We start from the raw sequence: 18,422 nt of genomic DNA on the forward strand, positions 1-18,422 counted from the left end.
ACCCTCTCTGGTCCTCTCTGCCTAACTCAACAGCTTTCAGGAAAGGGTGATCTTTATAAAAGCAAATTCTCATCATATTACATAGGAAACACTCAAGTGTCTGCTGAAATAATAAATTTACCCCTAAAGTCAAAATAGTTGATACCTTGTCATTTGGGTAAATCCATTGAAATTTCATAAAATAACCTAATATGGTCTATGACTAGTTAACAGGAAAAGACAAAGATCAGAACATTTCCAATTTACATACCCAGTTGGAAGATTTAAGACTCCAGGTGAAAATGGCATTTTAAAAAAATTTAATAAACATGTTTTATGCCGCATAAGATAGGTTTGCATTTTACCTGGTGGGTTAGCCTTTGGGTAAGCAATGGGAGGGAATCCGCCACAAAATGAAATTCATCTGGCGTGATACTCTGGCAGCAATTGGCTGCAATTGCTAGCGCGTTTCTTTGGGCATTTATGCTGAAGAACTCTAGATACAGCAAGCAGTCTGCCAAACCACCCTAAAATATAGGAAAACTGTTAAAAGCGAAGAAGTACTCTTTTATCAGCAATTATGAAAAGAAAGAAAAAAGTCTAGCACATCACTTTGGAAACAGCATGGGAACCTTACAGAGGCTGCAATCTAGGAGCTAATACAAACATGGATCTAAAATTCAACATTAAAGGAAATAGTCCTTTGGTAACAACACTTACCGCCTGGAGAATGGCTTTACTGTGTCTACGTGATAACATCTCCAAGGCCGTCAAGGCCTGCTCGGCCACATCAATACACTGAATAACTTGCAGCTGGAAACATACAAATAAGGAACAAGGTTATCATTCAAGTGCTCTACTTGCTACTCATCTTCTATGGGAATAAACATCTTTAATTTTCATCAATCTATACTGCCTCTATGCTTCCCTGGTGGCACAGTGGTAAAGAATCTGTCTGCCAATGCAAGAGATAACAGGTATGATCCCTAGGTCGGGAAGATTCCTGGAGAAGGGAATGGCAACCCACTCCAGTATTCTTACCTGGGGAATCTCATGGACAGAGGAGCCTGGCAGGCTACAGTTTATGGGGTCGCAAAGAGTTGGACATGATCTAGCGACTAAACAATAAATACTGTTTCTAACCTGAAACCCACCACAGGAAACCAGTGACTTATGCATGTAAGCTATAGCATATTGGCAATATAGCTTCCTTCCAACCACTTTATAAGATGTTGAAAAATATGTTTTAAAGAATAAACTAAATTCAATTATATAACTTTAAATCTTCAGATTTAAAATAAACGGGTTGGTTTATGGAACAAATTTTAAAAAATCAAGTTTTACAGTTTTTAGCATATTTCAAGGTTTTCAGATAATGCAAATTTTATTGTGCATTAAAAAGAAAAAGGTCCTTAAAACAGACCAAAAACAACCTACCACAGACCATATGAAAAAATTTCCTTTCTCCACTGCCTCACTTTATGACCTTGAGCAAGGCATTTTGTCTGGCTCAGCCTCCTCAGCTGTAAAATGAGGGTATAAATAGCTATCAACCTCACTGGGATGTTTTCTAGAAACAATGAAATCATTTTTAATCAAGTGCTTTAAGTTCTTCTCTGAAAGATTTTTACACTAGTGCAATAACTGCCATTATTAAAAATTTTAACACTGGGATGATATAACACAAATGCTTATTAGCATCAGCTTTAAACTACGATCTGCTAAACACAAAACATTTTTCTGGAATCTTGGCTAAAAAATATACTTTAGGTAGATAATGGATGCTAAAATGTGTCTTTTAATGTGGCCTTACAATCTGATATACAACTTTAGAATTCAGTAGTCAGGAGGTCCATTGACTCCTCTATGCCTGCTTTCAAACAGTTAGGCAAAAGTAGGATTACCTTTTCTAAAAAGACAGGAATTGCATCAACTACCACAGCCGATGATCGAGGAAGTGCTTCCATCATGTATGTTAAGGCTCGACAAGCATGGTTCATCTACAAAAGAAGCCATGTTCACTCAATAAAAACAAAAAAAAAATAAGTTTGGAGTGAGTCTTTTAAAACATAGCACATACTTACAATATCAAAATTATGTTCCATCTGCAGCAATGTTATCTGTTTAAAAAGATTTCAAAGTATTAGAAGCTATATTCTTAAAATCCTAGAAGTATTTCTTCTATTTCAACTGAAATAGAACAGTATGACTCATGAACTTTACCATAAAAAAAATAACCTCAAGTTAAAACCTAGCATGCATACACAAGAAATGCTTATGCTTAGGATGGCATGACTCGTACACTGAAGCTCTGACAAGGGATAATCATCACCTCATGATTGGGGTCAGCATTCAGGTTGCTTACAACCAGCCCTCCTAGTAACACTGTCTCCCGATTCAGAAGCCCATGAAAACATCACTGAGGACTTATCTGTCAGCAAGTACTTAGTACACAAATAAATGGACCAGAAGCCTACAGAAATGTGTTAAATTAACTATCAGTACAGATTCAGTATCATAGCTTAAACTCTTATAGATCAGCTTCTCTAAAAGTTGAGCTAAGCACCACTTAATTCAGCTGTAAAATACACAACAGTATAGAATTTGAACACAATATTGATCACATGAAAAACGAATTAGGCACTAATTAAAATTCAATGTAATTATTTCAAAAACACACGAATTAGTCCAAACATCAGATCTAATTTTAGTTTTTCTTGTGGAAAAGACCTTAAGCAGTTTCCAACTGTGTTTTTCAAAAAAGGGCAAGCAAAACTGCTACAGATACACACACTCCATCTTCTTTAAGTAGTAAAAGCTACCAAAGAAACTTCCTACTTGGGGAAGCCATCATTGCAGTTCAATGGAAAAGTTTAAATGTGTCAAATTTAAGCTGTAAAGTACCAATTAAATACATGATTATAATAACAGACATCAGATATTCTAACATAATATTCATTTAATATGAATTCTTCTCAGCTCTGAATTATGCTGGGTAATTATATCTATATATAAGAGGTCTTGATAACTATTTCTATTAAATATACCACATAAACCCACAAACACATGCGAGCATGGACACTCTGTCTCATATCACCTATAAATCACTCACAAAAAACATCTACTCTAAATTGAAAGGAATTCTTATGTTAACAGATAGAACAGTAAGTTCTCCAATTCTTTAAGGGGGAATGAACCTTGTAGATGACACCACCCTTATAGAAGAAAGTGAAGAGGAACTAAAAAGCCTCTTGAGGAAAGTGAAAGAGCAGAGTGAAAAAGTTGGCTTAAAGCTCAACATGCAGAAAACAAAGATCATGGCATCTGGTCCCATCACTTCACTGGAAATAGATGGGAAAACAGTGGAAACAGTGTCAGACTTTATTTTTCTGGGCTCCAAAATCACTGCAGATGGTGACTGCAGCCATGAAATTAACAGACGCTTACTCCTTGGAAGGAAAGTTATGACCAACCTAGATAGCGTATTCAAAAGCAGAGACTACTTTGCCAAAAAAGGTCTATCTAGTCAAGGCTATGGTTTTTCCAGTGGTCATGTATGGATGTGAGAGTTGGACTGTGAAGAAAGCTGAGTGCCGAAGAATTGGTGCTTTTGAACTGTGGTGTTGGAGAAGACTCTTGAGAGTCCCTTGGACTGCAAGGAGATCCAACCAGTCCATTCTAAAGGAGATCAGCCCTGGGTGTTCTTTGGAAGGAATGATGCTAAAGCTGAAACTCCAATACTTTGGCCACCTCATGCGAAGAGTTGACTCATTGGAAAAGACTCTGATGCTGGGAGGGATTGGGGGCAGGAGGAGAAGGGGACGATAGAGGATGAGATGGCTGGATGGCATCACCGACTCTATGGATGTGAGTTTCAGTGAACTCTGGGAGATGGTGATGGACAGGGAGGCCTGGCCTGCTGCAATTCATAGGGTTGCAAAGAGTCGGACACGACTGAGCGACTGAATTGACCCTTTAAAGACCACATTTGAGAACTGCTGGAAATAGATTCTTCACCAAAATGACTGTTTATGATCATACAAGTGTATGGTGATTGATGGATATATTTTTGTAACATTCAACTGTTATGAAGGACAAATCTGGACAACTCACTACTAATAGCATGAGCTGACTTGCACAGGTCCACTAAGTACTTGAATCCAATCAATAAGCAGCAAATTAAGAAGAACTAGATTTTGTTAATGTTTTGGTCCAGATTTAACAGCTTCTTTATTTAACTAAAAGCTGCAGTTTAAAAGAGACAGTATTGCTACATGGTAACCTAGTTCTTTATTACTGTTTATTTTTAAATGAACAAAAACAAACAAGGAAGTTAATTCAGGTCCTAAAAGACAGCTGTTGAAGAAATCAATAACTTGAGCATGCATATAAACATAGGTGAATGTCAGAATACAAAGGATAATATCACTTTCATGAAATGTTAAAAAATATTAATATGCAAGCCTGTGGGATGGCACAGGTAGGCTTGAGAGCCAGCTTCTGTTAGCAGGAGGTCTGCACAGGAAGAGAGACTGCTCTATCCTTCACTACTCTCTGCTAGAGCAGAGCCAGCCAACAAGCAGAACCAAGACTGTATCATCCTGTATTTGACTGGCTCTCCACGAGACAATCTGATACTCCAATCCTGGTTCCATTTTTCTCAACTTTACTAGATGTGCAAACAAAGACTTAAATGATATTTATTTTAACTTGCAATGTAATATATGCTATGAATATATTCATGTCTATGTTAATCTTGTCTTGATTTTATTCAGATTTAATTTTAATCTTAAATTATAATCAATTTCTTTAATCTTGCATTGTGAATATTACCAAGCCACTACTTAAAAGACTTATCATGTTTAAGGGCCTACACACTTACTAATGGCAATTTCTCTTTTTGTTTTCACATTAAAAAGCATAAGGGATTAAGATGTTAAAAAATTCTAAACATCAACTCATAACTGTGTTGAAAATCATTTTTTTAACTCGTTTTTCTATTGCTGAGTACTGTTGTTTTGTTTCTCCTATTTCTATTTAACATAACCCCCTTTTTTAAGCTGGAGAATCCATTTGGTCTTCTTCTGGCTGGACTGCATGGCCATGCACACAACTATCAAGCAGGAAGTATTGACTGCCTACAAAGACAACCCACAAGTGAGCTGTTTTGTTACTGTCCCATGAATCATGAGTTTAAAAGAAAAAAAGCATGTGAATTTTGGCATAGTAAGTCAAGTTACCACCTAAAGGGGATAACCACTTAAAATGGAAAACTACATGGATCATTTAGGTATCAAAGATAAGGTAACTATTCACCAAGAGATGGTTTAGAAATTTTAGTCATTCATCATTAAGTCATGCACAATCTCTATAGGCCTGAAATAAAAGGATAAGCTACACTCTACTCTTAGTTCTATTATATTCTAAAGTTCCTAATGACAATGATCATGCTTTTATAAAAATAAGAGCAGCACTCAGGGCATGAGTGGGATAAAATGAGGGGAAAATTCTCTTACCAAAGCTGGAACTACACTCTTGACAGGAAACCCTCCCAGCGTCTCCTCATTCCCCATAACCAGTAACTGACACATCTCAATAACGGCTTGGAGCTGCTGGCTTTCGTCGCTTGCTTGTAGTCCTTGCAGAAGCTGCTGGGCCTTAGAACCTGCACACAGAAATAAAATCACTACTTTTAAACCTTTAAGAAAATTATTACTAGGTGTTAAGTGTAACTTTACACAGTCAGCTGGCTACTTTTCTTCTTTGGATCCCAACTAAAGAGGGATTTTACTCGGCCTTAAAGCAATGTCACAGTTATTTATACTCTCCTCTTTTAATCTTGTTAAATGAGAGATGTTGATTGATTTTAACAGATGCAACAAAAAGTAATATCCCTAAGACTAACATGGACTGACTACACTTAGCATGTGTATACTGAGTTGCTCAGTTGTATCCAACTTTCTGCAACCCCATGGACTGCAGTCTGCCAGGGTCTTCTCTCCATGGGGATTCTCCAGGCAAGAATACTGGAGTGGGTTGCCATGCCCTCTTCCAGGGGATCTTTCCAACCCAGGGATCAAACCCAGGTCTCCCACATTGCAGGCAGACTCTTTACCAACTGAGCCACCAGGGAAGCCTAAGAATACTGGAGTGGGTAGCCTATCCCTTCTCCAGGGGATCTTCCTAACCCAGGAATTGAACCGGGGTCTCTTGTATTGCAGGCAGAGTCTTTATCAGCTGAGCTACCTGCTTTTTAAAAATATGTATTATCTAATGAGCAAAAAGTCTCTTCTGCCGTAATAAAAACCTGGTAAACAATGATGCCCAGGCATCAAAGGAAATGTTATATACCTCTAAACACCTCCATCAGAATAAATGGAATGCAAGTAACAGTGAAAGCACAGAAATAAAGACAAAAAGAACAATAATGCATTTAACCAAAGGGAATGCCAAGAATGATTTCCCAAAACATCAAAAGATGAGCCTTTTCACCTCCTCTCACTTCATGTGCATATGCTGCTACCACAGTGCTTTAGAGAACTTCTACCTTAAAGGTTTAATTCCATCCTCAAAACATTTGAAAAATGCTAAGACTCAACTACCACAATAAATAAGTTATCAATAAACTAAGTCAAAAATAAAGTCTACAAATGTGTTTCAAATTTTCCTGGACACCCTCCTTCTTGTAACCATTATTAACTCCATTAAAACTTACAAATGTAAACCTGATGTTATTCAAACCCTTTCATTCTCAAGACCTTTTCCAATTGCTCCTTGTGTATTGGATTTTTCCCACTTACTACTGAAATGAAAAAATCCACTTACTACTGAAATGCTTAGAAATGATACACATTTGGAAACTGTCAATGAATGTAGAATTCACATGAACAGCAATTCCCCCCCCCCACCAATTAAACAGGAATGATCTTCTTGGAGGGCAAACACCTTTCAAAGGGATGCACAATAATCCGCACAAAGTCTGTTTTCTCTATTATTTAAGGCTGTGGCTATCGAACTGCAGAATATCACTAACTCTTTTCATCATAATTAAGAGTCCACCCATAAATATACTACAAGAAATTGCAGTTCAAAGGAACAGCCTCTTTAAAATTCTTCAAACTAAATAAAATCAGTTCCACTTAGGGCAGGCTTATCATTTTTGTGTTGAAATAATGTGAGAGAAAAAAAAATTAAGGGAAAATAACTGTGAAAACAAAAGAATCCTTAGCTGCTTCTGGATTTGTTTTTAAAGAATGAAATCATTCAAAGTATACCCTAAAAACCACAATCTAAAATAGGAAAAATTAACACAAGCAATGGTATGTCTTATAAATATTGAGGCTGGCAGTTCTAAGCATATGGATCATTTCAGCATGATCAAAGTAATCATTAAAAAAAAAAATTGTCATAATGCCACTGGTCTTTTGGGATGGTCGTAAAAAGACCTTATCTCAAACTGAAAGCAACAACAGAAAGTCAATGCCATTATTTTCCTTTGCTATATGAAGAGAAATAACCTCAAACAGATCAGTGAATTTTGGTTCTAAGGATTATTTTATACAAAATTACTGAGAATCCCTCCCCAGTCCCCAAAGCACTCTTGCGTACATGGTTTATATCTACTGTTATTTATAAAATGTGTCAGGAATTAAAAGAGAAAAAATTTTAAGTACTTGATTAATTCATTACATATTAATATAAACAAACTTTTTGTGGAAAAGACCATATTTTTCCAAAACAAAAAAAATGTAGTAGCACTATTTTGCTGTCGCTGCAAATCATTTAAATGTCAAGCTTAATAAAACAGCTGTACAGTCACTTTCACTTCCACTCTCAACCTATGATACAAGGTTATCTGAGATGAAGTGGAAGAAAAAAAAAAAGGACCCTACTTTGTCACGAAGATTATTTAAAAGACATGTACCTATTTAACATTGCAGAATAACATGACTGCCAGTCATTTGGTATCTCTGCCTTGATTCTTATTAAGGTACCAGCAGTTTTACACCCACCACAGCTTCTACACTTTTAGTTCAAACGAGAGAAAAGGAAAAATCTTACTAATTACCATCAGCCTTGGCCTTATGAATTCAATGTAAGGATCTCAGGCACAACCGAGGAACTCACAAACTACACTTTGAAAAAAACCACAGTATCAAAGGTTGCTGAGAGGAGCAACCCCACGTCGAAGGAGCACTGGCTGCACGGGTGCAGGAGGGCCAAGAGGAGCTACGCCACGTTCAAGGTCAGGAGCGGCGGCCAGTGAGGAGATACCCCTCGTTCAAGGTAAGGAGCAGTGGCTGCACTTTGCTGGAGCAGCCGTAAACAGATACCCCACGTCCAAGGTAAGAGAAATCCAAGTAAGACAGTAGGTGTTCTGAGAGGGCATCAGAGAGCAGACACACTGAAACTATAATCACAGAAAACTATCTAATCACACTAGGACCACAGCCTTGTCTAACTCAATGAAACTAAGCCATGCTGTGTGGAGCCACCCAAGACGGGTGGGTCATGGTGGAGAGGTCTGACAGAATGTGGTCCACTGGAGAAGGGAACGGCAAACCACTTCAGTATTCTTGCCTTGGGAACCCCATGAACAGTATGAAAAGGCAAAATGATAGGATACTGAAAGAGAAACTCCCCAGGTCAGTAGGGGCCCAATATGCTACTAGAGATCAGTGGAGAAATAACTCCAGAAAGAATGAAGGGATGGAACCAAAGCAAAAACAATACCCAGGTGTGGATGTGCCTGGTGATAGAAGCAAGGTCCAATGCTGTAAAGAACAATATTGCATAGGAACCTGGAATGTTAGGTCCATGAACCAAGGCAAATTGGAAGTGGTCAAACAGGAGATGGCAAGAGTGAACGTCGACATTCTAGGAATCAGCAAACTAAAATGGACTGGAATGGGTGAAGTTAACTCAGATGACCATTATATCTACTACTACGGGCAGGAATCCCTCAGAAGAAATGGAGTAGCCATCATGGTCAACACAAGAGTCCGAAATGCAGTACTTGGATGCAATCTCAAAAACAACAGAATGATCTCTGTTAGTTTCCAAGGCAAACCATTCAATATCACAGTAATCCAAGTCTATGCCCCAACCAGTTAATGCTGAAGAAGCTGAAGCTGAACGGTTCTATGAAGACCTACAAGACCTTTTAGAACTAACATCCAAAAAAGATGTCCTTTTCATTATAGGGGACTGCAATGCAAAAGTAGGAAGTCAAGAAACACCTGGTGTAACAGGAAAATTTGGCCTTGGAATACGGAATGAAGCAGGGCAAAGACTAATAGAGTTTTGCCAAAAGAACGCACTGGTCGTAGCAAACACCCTCTTCCAACAACACAAGAGAAGACTCTACACATGGACATCAGCAGATGGTCAACACCAAAATCAGATTGATTATATTCTTTGCAGCCAAAGATGGAGAAGCTCTATACAGCCAGCAAAAACAAGACCAGGAGCTGACTGTGGCTCAGATCAGGAACTCCTTATTGCCAAATTCAGACTTAAATTGAAGAAAGTAGGGAAAACCACTAGACCATTCAGGTATGACCTAAATCAAATCCCTTATGACTATACAGCGGAAGTGAGAAATAGATTTAAGGGACTAGATCTGATCGATAAGAGTGCCTGATGAACTATGGACAGAGGTTCATGACATTGTACAGGAGACAGAGATCAAGACCATCCCCATGGAAAAGAGATGTAAAAAAGCAAAATGGTTGTCTGGGGAGGCCTTGCAAATAGCTGAGAAAAGAAGAGAAGCAAAAATCAAAGGAGAAAAGGACAGATATAAGCATCTGAATGTAGAGTTCCAAAGAATAGCAAGAAGAGATAAGAAAGCCTTCCTCAGCAATCAATGCAAAGAAATAGAGGAAAACAACAGAACGGGAAAGACTAGAGATCTCTTCAAGAAAAGTAGAGATACCAAGGGAACATTTCATGCAAAGATGGGCTCGACAAAGGACAGAAATGGTATGAACCTAACAGAAGCAGAAGATACTAAGAAGAGGTGGCAAGAATACACAGAACTACAAAAAAGATCTTCACGACCCAGATAATCACAATGCTGTGATCACTGACCTAGAACCAAACATCCTGGAATATGAAGTCAAGAGGGCCTTAGAAAGCATCACTACGAACAAAGCTAGTGGAGATGATGGAATTCCAGTTGAGCTCTTTCAAATCCTGAAAGATGATGCTATGCAAGTGCTGCACTCAACATGCCAGTAAATTTGGAAAGCTCAGCAGTGGCCACAGGACTGGAAAAGGTCAGTTTTCATTCCAATCCCAAAGAAAGGCAATGCCAAAGAATGCTCAAACTACCACAAAATTTCACTCATCTCACACACTGGTAAAGTAATGCTTCAAATTCTCCAAGCCAGGCTTCAGCAATACATGAACCATGAACTTCCAGATGTTCAAGCTGGTTTCAGAAAGGCAGAGGAAACAGAGATCAAATTGCCAACATCTGCTGGATCATCAAAAAAGCAAGAGAGTTCCAGAAAAACATCTATTTCTGCTTTATTGACTATGCCAAAGCCTTTGACTGTGTGGATCACAATAAACTGTGGAAAATTCTGAAAGAGGTGGGAATACCAGACCTGCCTCTTGAGAAACCTATATGCAGGTCAGGAAGCAACAGTTAGAAACTGGACATGGAACAACAGACTGGTTCCAAATAGGAAAAGGAGTACGTCAAGGCTGTATATTGTCACCCTGATTATTTAACTTATATGCAGAGTATATCATGAGAAATGCTGGGCTGGAAGAAGCACAAGCTGGAATCAAGATTGCCAGGAGAAATATCAATAACATCAGATATGCAAATGACACCACCTTTATGGCAGAAAGTGAAGAGGAACTAAAAAGCCTTTTGATGAGAGTGAAAGAGGAGAGTGAAAAAGTTGGCTTAAAGCTCAACATTCAGAAAACGAAGATCATGGCATCTGATCATTTCCCATCGCTTCATAAGAAATAGATGGGGAAACAACGGCAGACTTTATTTTGGGGGGCTCCAAAATCACTGCAGATGGTGACTGCAGCCATGAAATTAAAAGACACTTACTCCTTGGAAGGAAAGTTATGACCAACCTAGATAGCGTATTCACAAACAGAGACATTACTTTGCCAACAAAGGTCCATCTAGTCAAGGCTATGGTTTTTCCAGTGATGATGTACGGATGTGAGAGTTGGACTGTGAAGAAAGCTGGGCACCAAAGAATTGATGCTTCTGAACTATGGTGTTGGAGAAGACTCTTGAGAGTCCCTTGGACTGCAAGAAGATCCAACTTGTCCATTCTAAAGGAGATCAGTCCTGGGTGTTCTCTGGAAGGATTGATGCTAAAGCTGAAACTGCAATACCTTGGCCACCTCATGCGAAGAGCTGACTCATTGAAAAAGACTCTGATGCTGGGAGGGATTGGGGGCAGGAGGAGAAGGGGACGACAGAGGATGAGATGGCTGGATGCATCGCCAACTCGATGGACGTGAGTTTGAGTGAACTCCAGGAGCTGGTGATGGATAGGGAGGCCTGGCGTGCTGCAGTTCATGGGGTCGCAAAGAGTTGGACAGGACTGGGCTACTGAACTGAACTGATCAAAGATTATGGGTCAGAAGGCAAACATTTTTTTATAAAGAGCCAAGACAGTAAATGTTTTGGGCTTTATAAGCCACAGGGTCGCTGTTGCCATTACTCGATCCTGGCATTGTGGCATGAAAACAGACACAGGCAATAAGCCAAACATGGCTATATTCCAACCAAATTTTATTTATACACACTGAAATTTGAATTTAATTTTCATGTAACAAAATATACTTCTTTAAAACTTTTTCAGCCATTTAAAAGTCATTTTTAGTTCATAGGCTATATCAAAACAAGCAGGAGGCTGACGTGGCCCATGGGCAGGAGTTTACTGACTGCTGATACTGAAGAAAAGATAAGTCCCAGCATTTTCGAGAGTCACAGGAGGCTGGTATGTTCAAGTGTGAATTGGCCCCACTGGACATCTGCTAAGTTCTGCGGCCGTGAAGAGGACCATGGATTGAGTCAGAGGTTCTGCTAAGACAATGCAAACACCTGCAGTCTCAGGGTACTCAGAGGACAAAATCCCCACAGAGGGAGGAGGCCTGACTCAAACACACATGGCCAGTGCCCCCATCCTCAAGACATCTGCAACATTTTCAGACTGCATAATGAATATAAAGTCTAAGTAGATGGAGATGTGCATGGTTCTCAACCCCACAAACCCTGGGAGAGGGAATTTCCTGGAGGTTCAGTGGACAGGACTCAGCTTTCAGTGCCGAAGGTGTGGGTTCAATCCCTGGTCAGGAAACTAAGATCCCACAAGGTCCATGGTATGAAAAATTCAAAAAAGAAAACAGGAACTCCCACCCCCCCCCCCCCACCGCCACACCTCCGCAAAAACCCTACGAGGCTCATGACAAACAGGGATAAGCCAGAGGTGAAATGAGCCATATATGAAACAAGCTACAGCCCTGACTGGAGCAAAGTGGTCAGCTTATGACAGTGTTTAACACTGAAGAAGAGGAAACACTAACAGAAAATACCACTTGGGGTCTCTTCAGTTCACATAATCAATTACCAGATATGACTGAGGAGTATGTGACTAACAATCAAAAGGGGGCAAAAGACAATAGAAGCAGACTAACACCAATAGTATGATTTGAGAGTTGGCCTGTGAAAAAGGTGAGCACCGAAGAATTGATGCTTTTGAACTGTGGTGTAGGAAAAGATTCCTGAGAGTCCCTTGGACTGCAAGGAGATCTAACCAGTCCATTCAATCCAACCAGTCCATTCTCAAGGAGATCAGCCCTGGGTGTTCTTTGGAAGGAATGAAGCTAAAGCTGAAACTCCAGTACTTTGGCCACCTCATGCGAAGAGTTGACTCATTGGAAAAGACTCTGATGCTGGGAGGGATTGAGGGCAGGAGGAGAAGGGGACGACAGAGGATGAGATGGCTGGATGGCATCACTGACTTGATGGACGTGAGTCTGAGTGAACTCCGGGAGTTGGTGATGGACAGGGAGGCCTGGCGTGCTGCGATTCATGGAGTCACAAAGTGTGGGACACGACTGAGCGACTGAACTGAAATGAACTGAAAACCAATAGAAACTATAAACTAGGTATTCTGTAACTACGATTGTGTTAGACACTCAGTCATGTCTGAGTCTTTGCAACCCCATGGACTGTAGCCCTCCAGGCTCCTCTGTCCATGGAATTTTAGAGGCAATACTGGAGTGGGTTGTCATTCTCTTCTCCAGGGGATCCTCCCAACCCAGGGATCAAACCTGGGTCTCCCGCGTTGCAGGCAGATTCTTTACTGTCTGAGCCACCAGGAAAGGCTCCATAACTGTAATTAATAAATTGCAAATTTAAGTCACGGAGGAAGTGATAGTTGAAGAGCTTGGGATCAACACGTATGCACTGCTATGTTTAAAATAGATAACCAAAAAAGTCCTACTATACATATACAGCACAGGGAACTCTGCTTAATGACATGTGGCAGCCTGGACAGGAGGGGAGCTTAGGAGAGAACAGATACATGTATATATATGGATGGCTGAGTTGCTTTGGTGTCCACCTGAAACTATCACAACATAGTTAATTGGCTATACTTGAATACAAAATAAATAAAACAAATTGCAAGGATAAACAAAGATGGACAAAATGGAATGTAATGAATTTCAAAGAGAACCGGAATCTATTTTTAAAAATCAAATAACTGCCTAGAACTGGAAAACACACCTGAAATCTAAAATTCATTGATGAATTTAACCAAAGATGGAAGAAGAAAACAGAAAAAAGAATTAGTGAATCTGAAATGTGGTCAACAGAAAGTTTTCAAACTAGGCATAAGGAAAAAAAAAAAATTCTGGGAAAAACAAAAACAGAGCTAGAGAGACCCAGTGGATGGAGTGCAAAGTCTGAACGTCTACAATCCTGATACTCCCAGAGAAAATGAAGGAGAACACCTGAATAGACAATGAGATAAAAGAAACAATGTATGAAGAGATAATGGCCAACAATTTTCCAAAACTGATGAAAGGTATGAACTCACAGATTCAAAGGTTCAGTGAAACTCAAGCAAATTGAAAATGAAAGAAAATGTCACATGGGCCTAATATAGTCAAACTATTAAAAATTAATACAAAGTAAGAAGCCAGGGGAGAAAAGAATTGCCTTGAAAAGTTTATAGTAAGATTTTTAAACAGAAACTATGGAAACCAGAAGAGACATTACAAAGGGCTAACATGAGATTTTTACACCTGGGGAAATGATTTTTTGAAACTTAAGGCAAATCAAGGATTTCAAACAAAAGCAGAGAGAAATCACTACTAGCATTTATTCCGATGTAAGAAAAGTTCTTTAGGCTGAAGGGAAACAATCCAGATAGGAGAAAGGAACTGCAGGAAAGAAGTAAGAGTACTGGAAATGGTACATATATGTGGGCAAAAATAAAAGAAGATGGATGTTTTAAAACAAAAACTGCCCCACTGTCTTTCTAACACATGTGTAAGCAAAACAAAACAACAACATAAAGGATGGCAAGAGAAAAAGTTAAACTGCTGCAAAGTGCTTACACTGTTTGGGATATGGTAACATTATTACTATAAAGTAGGCGATGTATAATAGCCCAAGGATATGCATTATAATCTCCAACAGAGGCTGATTTATTTACATCTGCCAAAATGTTGTATGCCTAGACCCTTTATACCACAATCCTCTTTCTAAAAATCTAGCCTAAAGATAAAAGTTAAAAATAGGAAAGCTGTATTTCACTGTAACACAACCAAGACTGGAAGTCACCCAAATGTGCAACACGGGACTGGCTAAGAAACTGTACATCCACACACTGCAGCATTATGACAACTTCACAAAAGGCATGGGAGACCCTCCCCTCCCTCTCTCCCCACTCCCTTCTCTGTGTGCATGATAAGGACAGCATCTATGAAGAGTGAACACCAAGATTTACTGTTAAAAGGAAGGCAAAGTTTACTACTCTTATCTAACAAAGGCAGTGTGTATGAAGTAGACAATATGGATTTGTTTTTGTTTTCTTAAGTAAACAGCAAAAGGACAGGCCATAAAATTACAAAGGTTATTTGTGTGGGAGGCGGAAACAGGCTACAGGGATAGTAAAAGATGTTAAGACTTTTAAAAATTTATTGATCTGACTTCAGGAACTTTGTAAATAACATGAATTATAAAAGCCAGATAACATTTTAAAGTCAATACCTAAAAATTATAAGCAAAATAAAGCAAAGGAGCCAAACCAACCTGGCAACATGAACATAATTATTTCAAATGACTCTAAAATACAAAAGCTGACCATAAAGTGAGATACAACCCAAGAACAAAAAAAAGAACTATTGCAAAATTAAAACTTTCTCAATGTGACTATTTTTGGTGTAAAGCTGAATTTTGTACTGTAGGATAAAGTAAATAAATGAAAGTGACATTCGCTCAGCCGTGTTCAACTCTCTTTGCCCCCAGGGACTATAGCCTGCTGGGCTCCTCTGTCCATGGAATTCTCCAGGCAAGAATACTAGAGTGGCTAGCCATTCCCTTCTCCAGGGACCGAAGGCAGGTCTCCAACGTGGCAGGTACATCCTTTACCATCTGAGCCACCAGGGAAGTCCTAATAAATAAATAACTATTCCTGGGAACTGAAATTTTTGGTATGAAATACCCGATAAATAAAATCCCTGAAGGCCTGAATTTGAATTGGCATTATCAGTATGAACTCATTATTTTTATCTTAAAATATTAAGTATAATCAAGTTTGTCCATTAAACAAGTCTAATAACAATGATCAATCCAGTAGCAAATACACCTACAGCCGAGACTGTGGGATCTAAATACCATTTCCTATAAAGAAAACCAGGGCTCTCTGAGGCAATACCTGATTTCAGGTGTGGGGTTGGAGTTATTGAGCTTGACTCACCAGAAAGCAAAGAGGGCTTCAAAAACTACTGAGATCACACCAAAAAAGATCAAAGAGTGGAAAATTTAATCATCAATGAAAATCAGTGAAATGTCTAAAACACATTTCAACCTGCTTGACAATGATAATTAATAACAGCAGCACTTTGAATGGAAAACTGGTTAATAAAGGGTAGGAGATATTTTTCCTATGCCAACTATTCCCCTGGGTAACCAAATAGAAGGGAGAGATATTCTTTCTGTGGGCTTCCCAGGTGTCTTTGATAGTAAAGAATCTGCCTACAATGTGGAAGACTTGAGTTAGATCCCTGGGTCGGGAAGATCCCCTGGAAAAGGAAATGGCTACCTACTCCAGCAGTCTTGCCTGGAAAAGTCCTTGGACAGAGGAGCCTGGCGGGCTAAAGTCCACAGGGCTGCAAAGAATAGGGACACGACTCAGTATATATTTCAACAAAATTACTTCTTTTACTCCTAATAAATGGAGACTGATCATTAGATATAAAATACTTTCATTTGTAATCCCTGTTATCTAAGAACCGAGTTTTGACGGCTTAGGAGGTGATCTAACTTTATATGCTTCCTAAATATGAGAAAACACTACCACTTCAGCTCTCCCCATCAGAGGAAAGTAAGAATCAAACTTGAACCTGAAAAAGTCTCTAGACCCAACTACCAGTTCACAAGAAATTTACTTATTTATTCATTTACTTTTGCTTTTCCATTTCAGACAATGGAAAGCTCACTGACTGGCATCTATTAAGAAGGAATTACTGGTTTCTTTTTCAGATATAACAATAGTAATCTGGATGTACGTGCCTATGTGTATGTGTGTTTTAAGGGGCATTATCTTGGCTTATATGCAGAGTACATCATGAGAAACGCTGGGCTGGAAGAAGCACAAGCTGGAATCAAGACTGCTGGGAGAAATATCAATAACCTCAGATATGCAGACGACACCACCCTCATGGCAGAAAGTGAAGAGGAACTCAAAAGCCTCTTGAGGAAAGTGAAAGAGCAGAGTGAAAAAGTTGGCTTAAATTTCAACATTCAGAAAACGAAGATCATGGCATCTGGTCCCATCACTTCATGGGAAATAGATGGGGAAACAGTGGAAACAGTGTCAGACTTTATTTTTCTGGGCTCCAAAATCACTACAGATGGTGACTGCAGCCATGAAATCAAAAGACGCTAACTCCTTGGAAGGAAAGTTATGACCAACCTAGATAGCATATTCAAAAGCAGAGATATTACTTTGCCAACAAAGGTCTGTCTAGTCAAGGCTATGGTTTTTCCAGTGGTCATGTATGGATGTGAGAGTTGGACTGTGAAGAAAGCTGAGTGCCGAAGAATTGATGCTTTTGAACTGTGGTGTTGGAGAAGACTCTTGCGAGTCCCTTGGACTGCAAGGAGATCCAACCAGTCCATCCTAAAGGAGATCAGTCCTGGGTGTTCTTTGGAAGGACTGATGCTGAGGCTGAAACTCCAAATACTTTGGCCACCTGATGCGAAGAGCTGACTCACTGGAAAAGACCCTGATGCTGGGAAAGACTGAGGGCAGGAGGAGAACAGAGGATGAGATGGCTGGATGGCATCACCGACTCGATGGACATGAGTTTTGAGTGAACTCCGGGAGTTGGAGATGGAGAGGGAGGACTGGCGTGCTGCAATTCATGGGGTCACAAAGTGTTGGTCACCACTGAGCGACTGAACTGAACTGATCTTGAGCTATATGATGAAATGTTTACAGATAAAATTATAGAATGTCTAGGATTCATTTCAAATTAATGCAAGAAGAGAGATGTTGGCGAGTGTAAAGACAGATTGGCCACGAAGCAGGCACTGCTGAAGCTGAGTCGTGGGCACGGGTGTGTGTGACTGTTTTCTACTCTGGTTCTAGTGTATGCTGCTGCTACTGCTGCTACGTCGCTTCAGTCGTGCCCGACTCTGTGTGACCCCATAGACGGCAGCCCACCAAGCTCCTCCATCCCTGGGATTCTCCAGGCAAGAACATTGGAATGGGTTGCCATTTCCTTCTCCAATGCGTGAAAATGAAAAGTGAAAGTGAAGTCGCTCAGTTGTGCCAGACTCTTAGCGACCCCATGGACTGCAGCCCACCAGGCTCCTCCGTCCATGGGATTTTCCAGGAAAGAATACTGGAGTGGGGTGCCATTGCTTCCACGTGCAATGCTGCTGCTGCCAAGTCGTGTCCGACTTCAGTCGTGTCCGACTCTGTGCGACCCCATGGACTGCAGCCTACTAGGCTTCTCCATCCATGGGATTCTCCAGGCAAGAACACTGGAGTGGGTTGCCATTTCCTTCTCCAATGCATGAAAGTGGAAAGTGAAGTCACTCAGTCATGTCTGACTCTTAGCGACCCCATGGACTGCAGCCTACCAGGCTCCTCCATCCATGGGATCTTCCGGGCAACAGTACTGGAGTGGGGTGCCATTGCCTTCTCCCCCACGTG

The 18,422-nt window shown here is 39.9% G+C and overlaps 1 protein-coding gene across 28 annotated transcripts in view; it reads right to left on the reverse strand.

The window, feature by feature from the left end:
- The window catches only part of TRIP12 (thyroid hormone receptor interactor 12), a 155,076-nt gene that overhangs the window by 48,480 nt on the left and 88,174 nt on the right, over positions 1-18,422 (reverse strand). For all 28 annotated transcript variants that reach the window (XM_059893252.1, XM_059893255.1, XM_059893296.1 and 25 more), the window contains 5 exons: positions 5,496-5,644; positions 2,064-2,099; positions 1,884-1,979; positions 700-792; positions 345-506 (listed from right to left, as the gene is read on the reverse strand). In XM_059893252.1, the coding sequence (XP_059749235.1) occupies positions 345-506; positions 700-792; positions 1,884-1,979; positions 2,064-2,099; positions 5,496-5,644 (536 nt within the window). The remainder of the gene's footprint in view (positions 1-344; positions 507-699; positions 793-1,883; positions 1,980-2,063; positions 2,100-5,495; positions 5,645-18,422) is intronic.

This window comes from Bos taurus, chromosome 2, assembly GCF_002263795.3.
Source record: "Bos taurus isolate L1 Dominette 01449 registration number 42190680 breed Hereford chromosome 2, ARS-UCD2.0, whole genome shotgun sequence".
Taxonomy (NCBI): Eukaryota; Metazoa; Chordata; class Mammalia; order Artiodactyla; family Bovidae; genus Bos; species Bos taurus.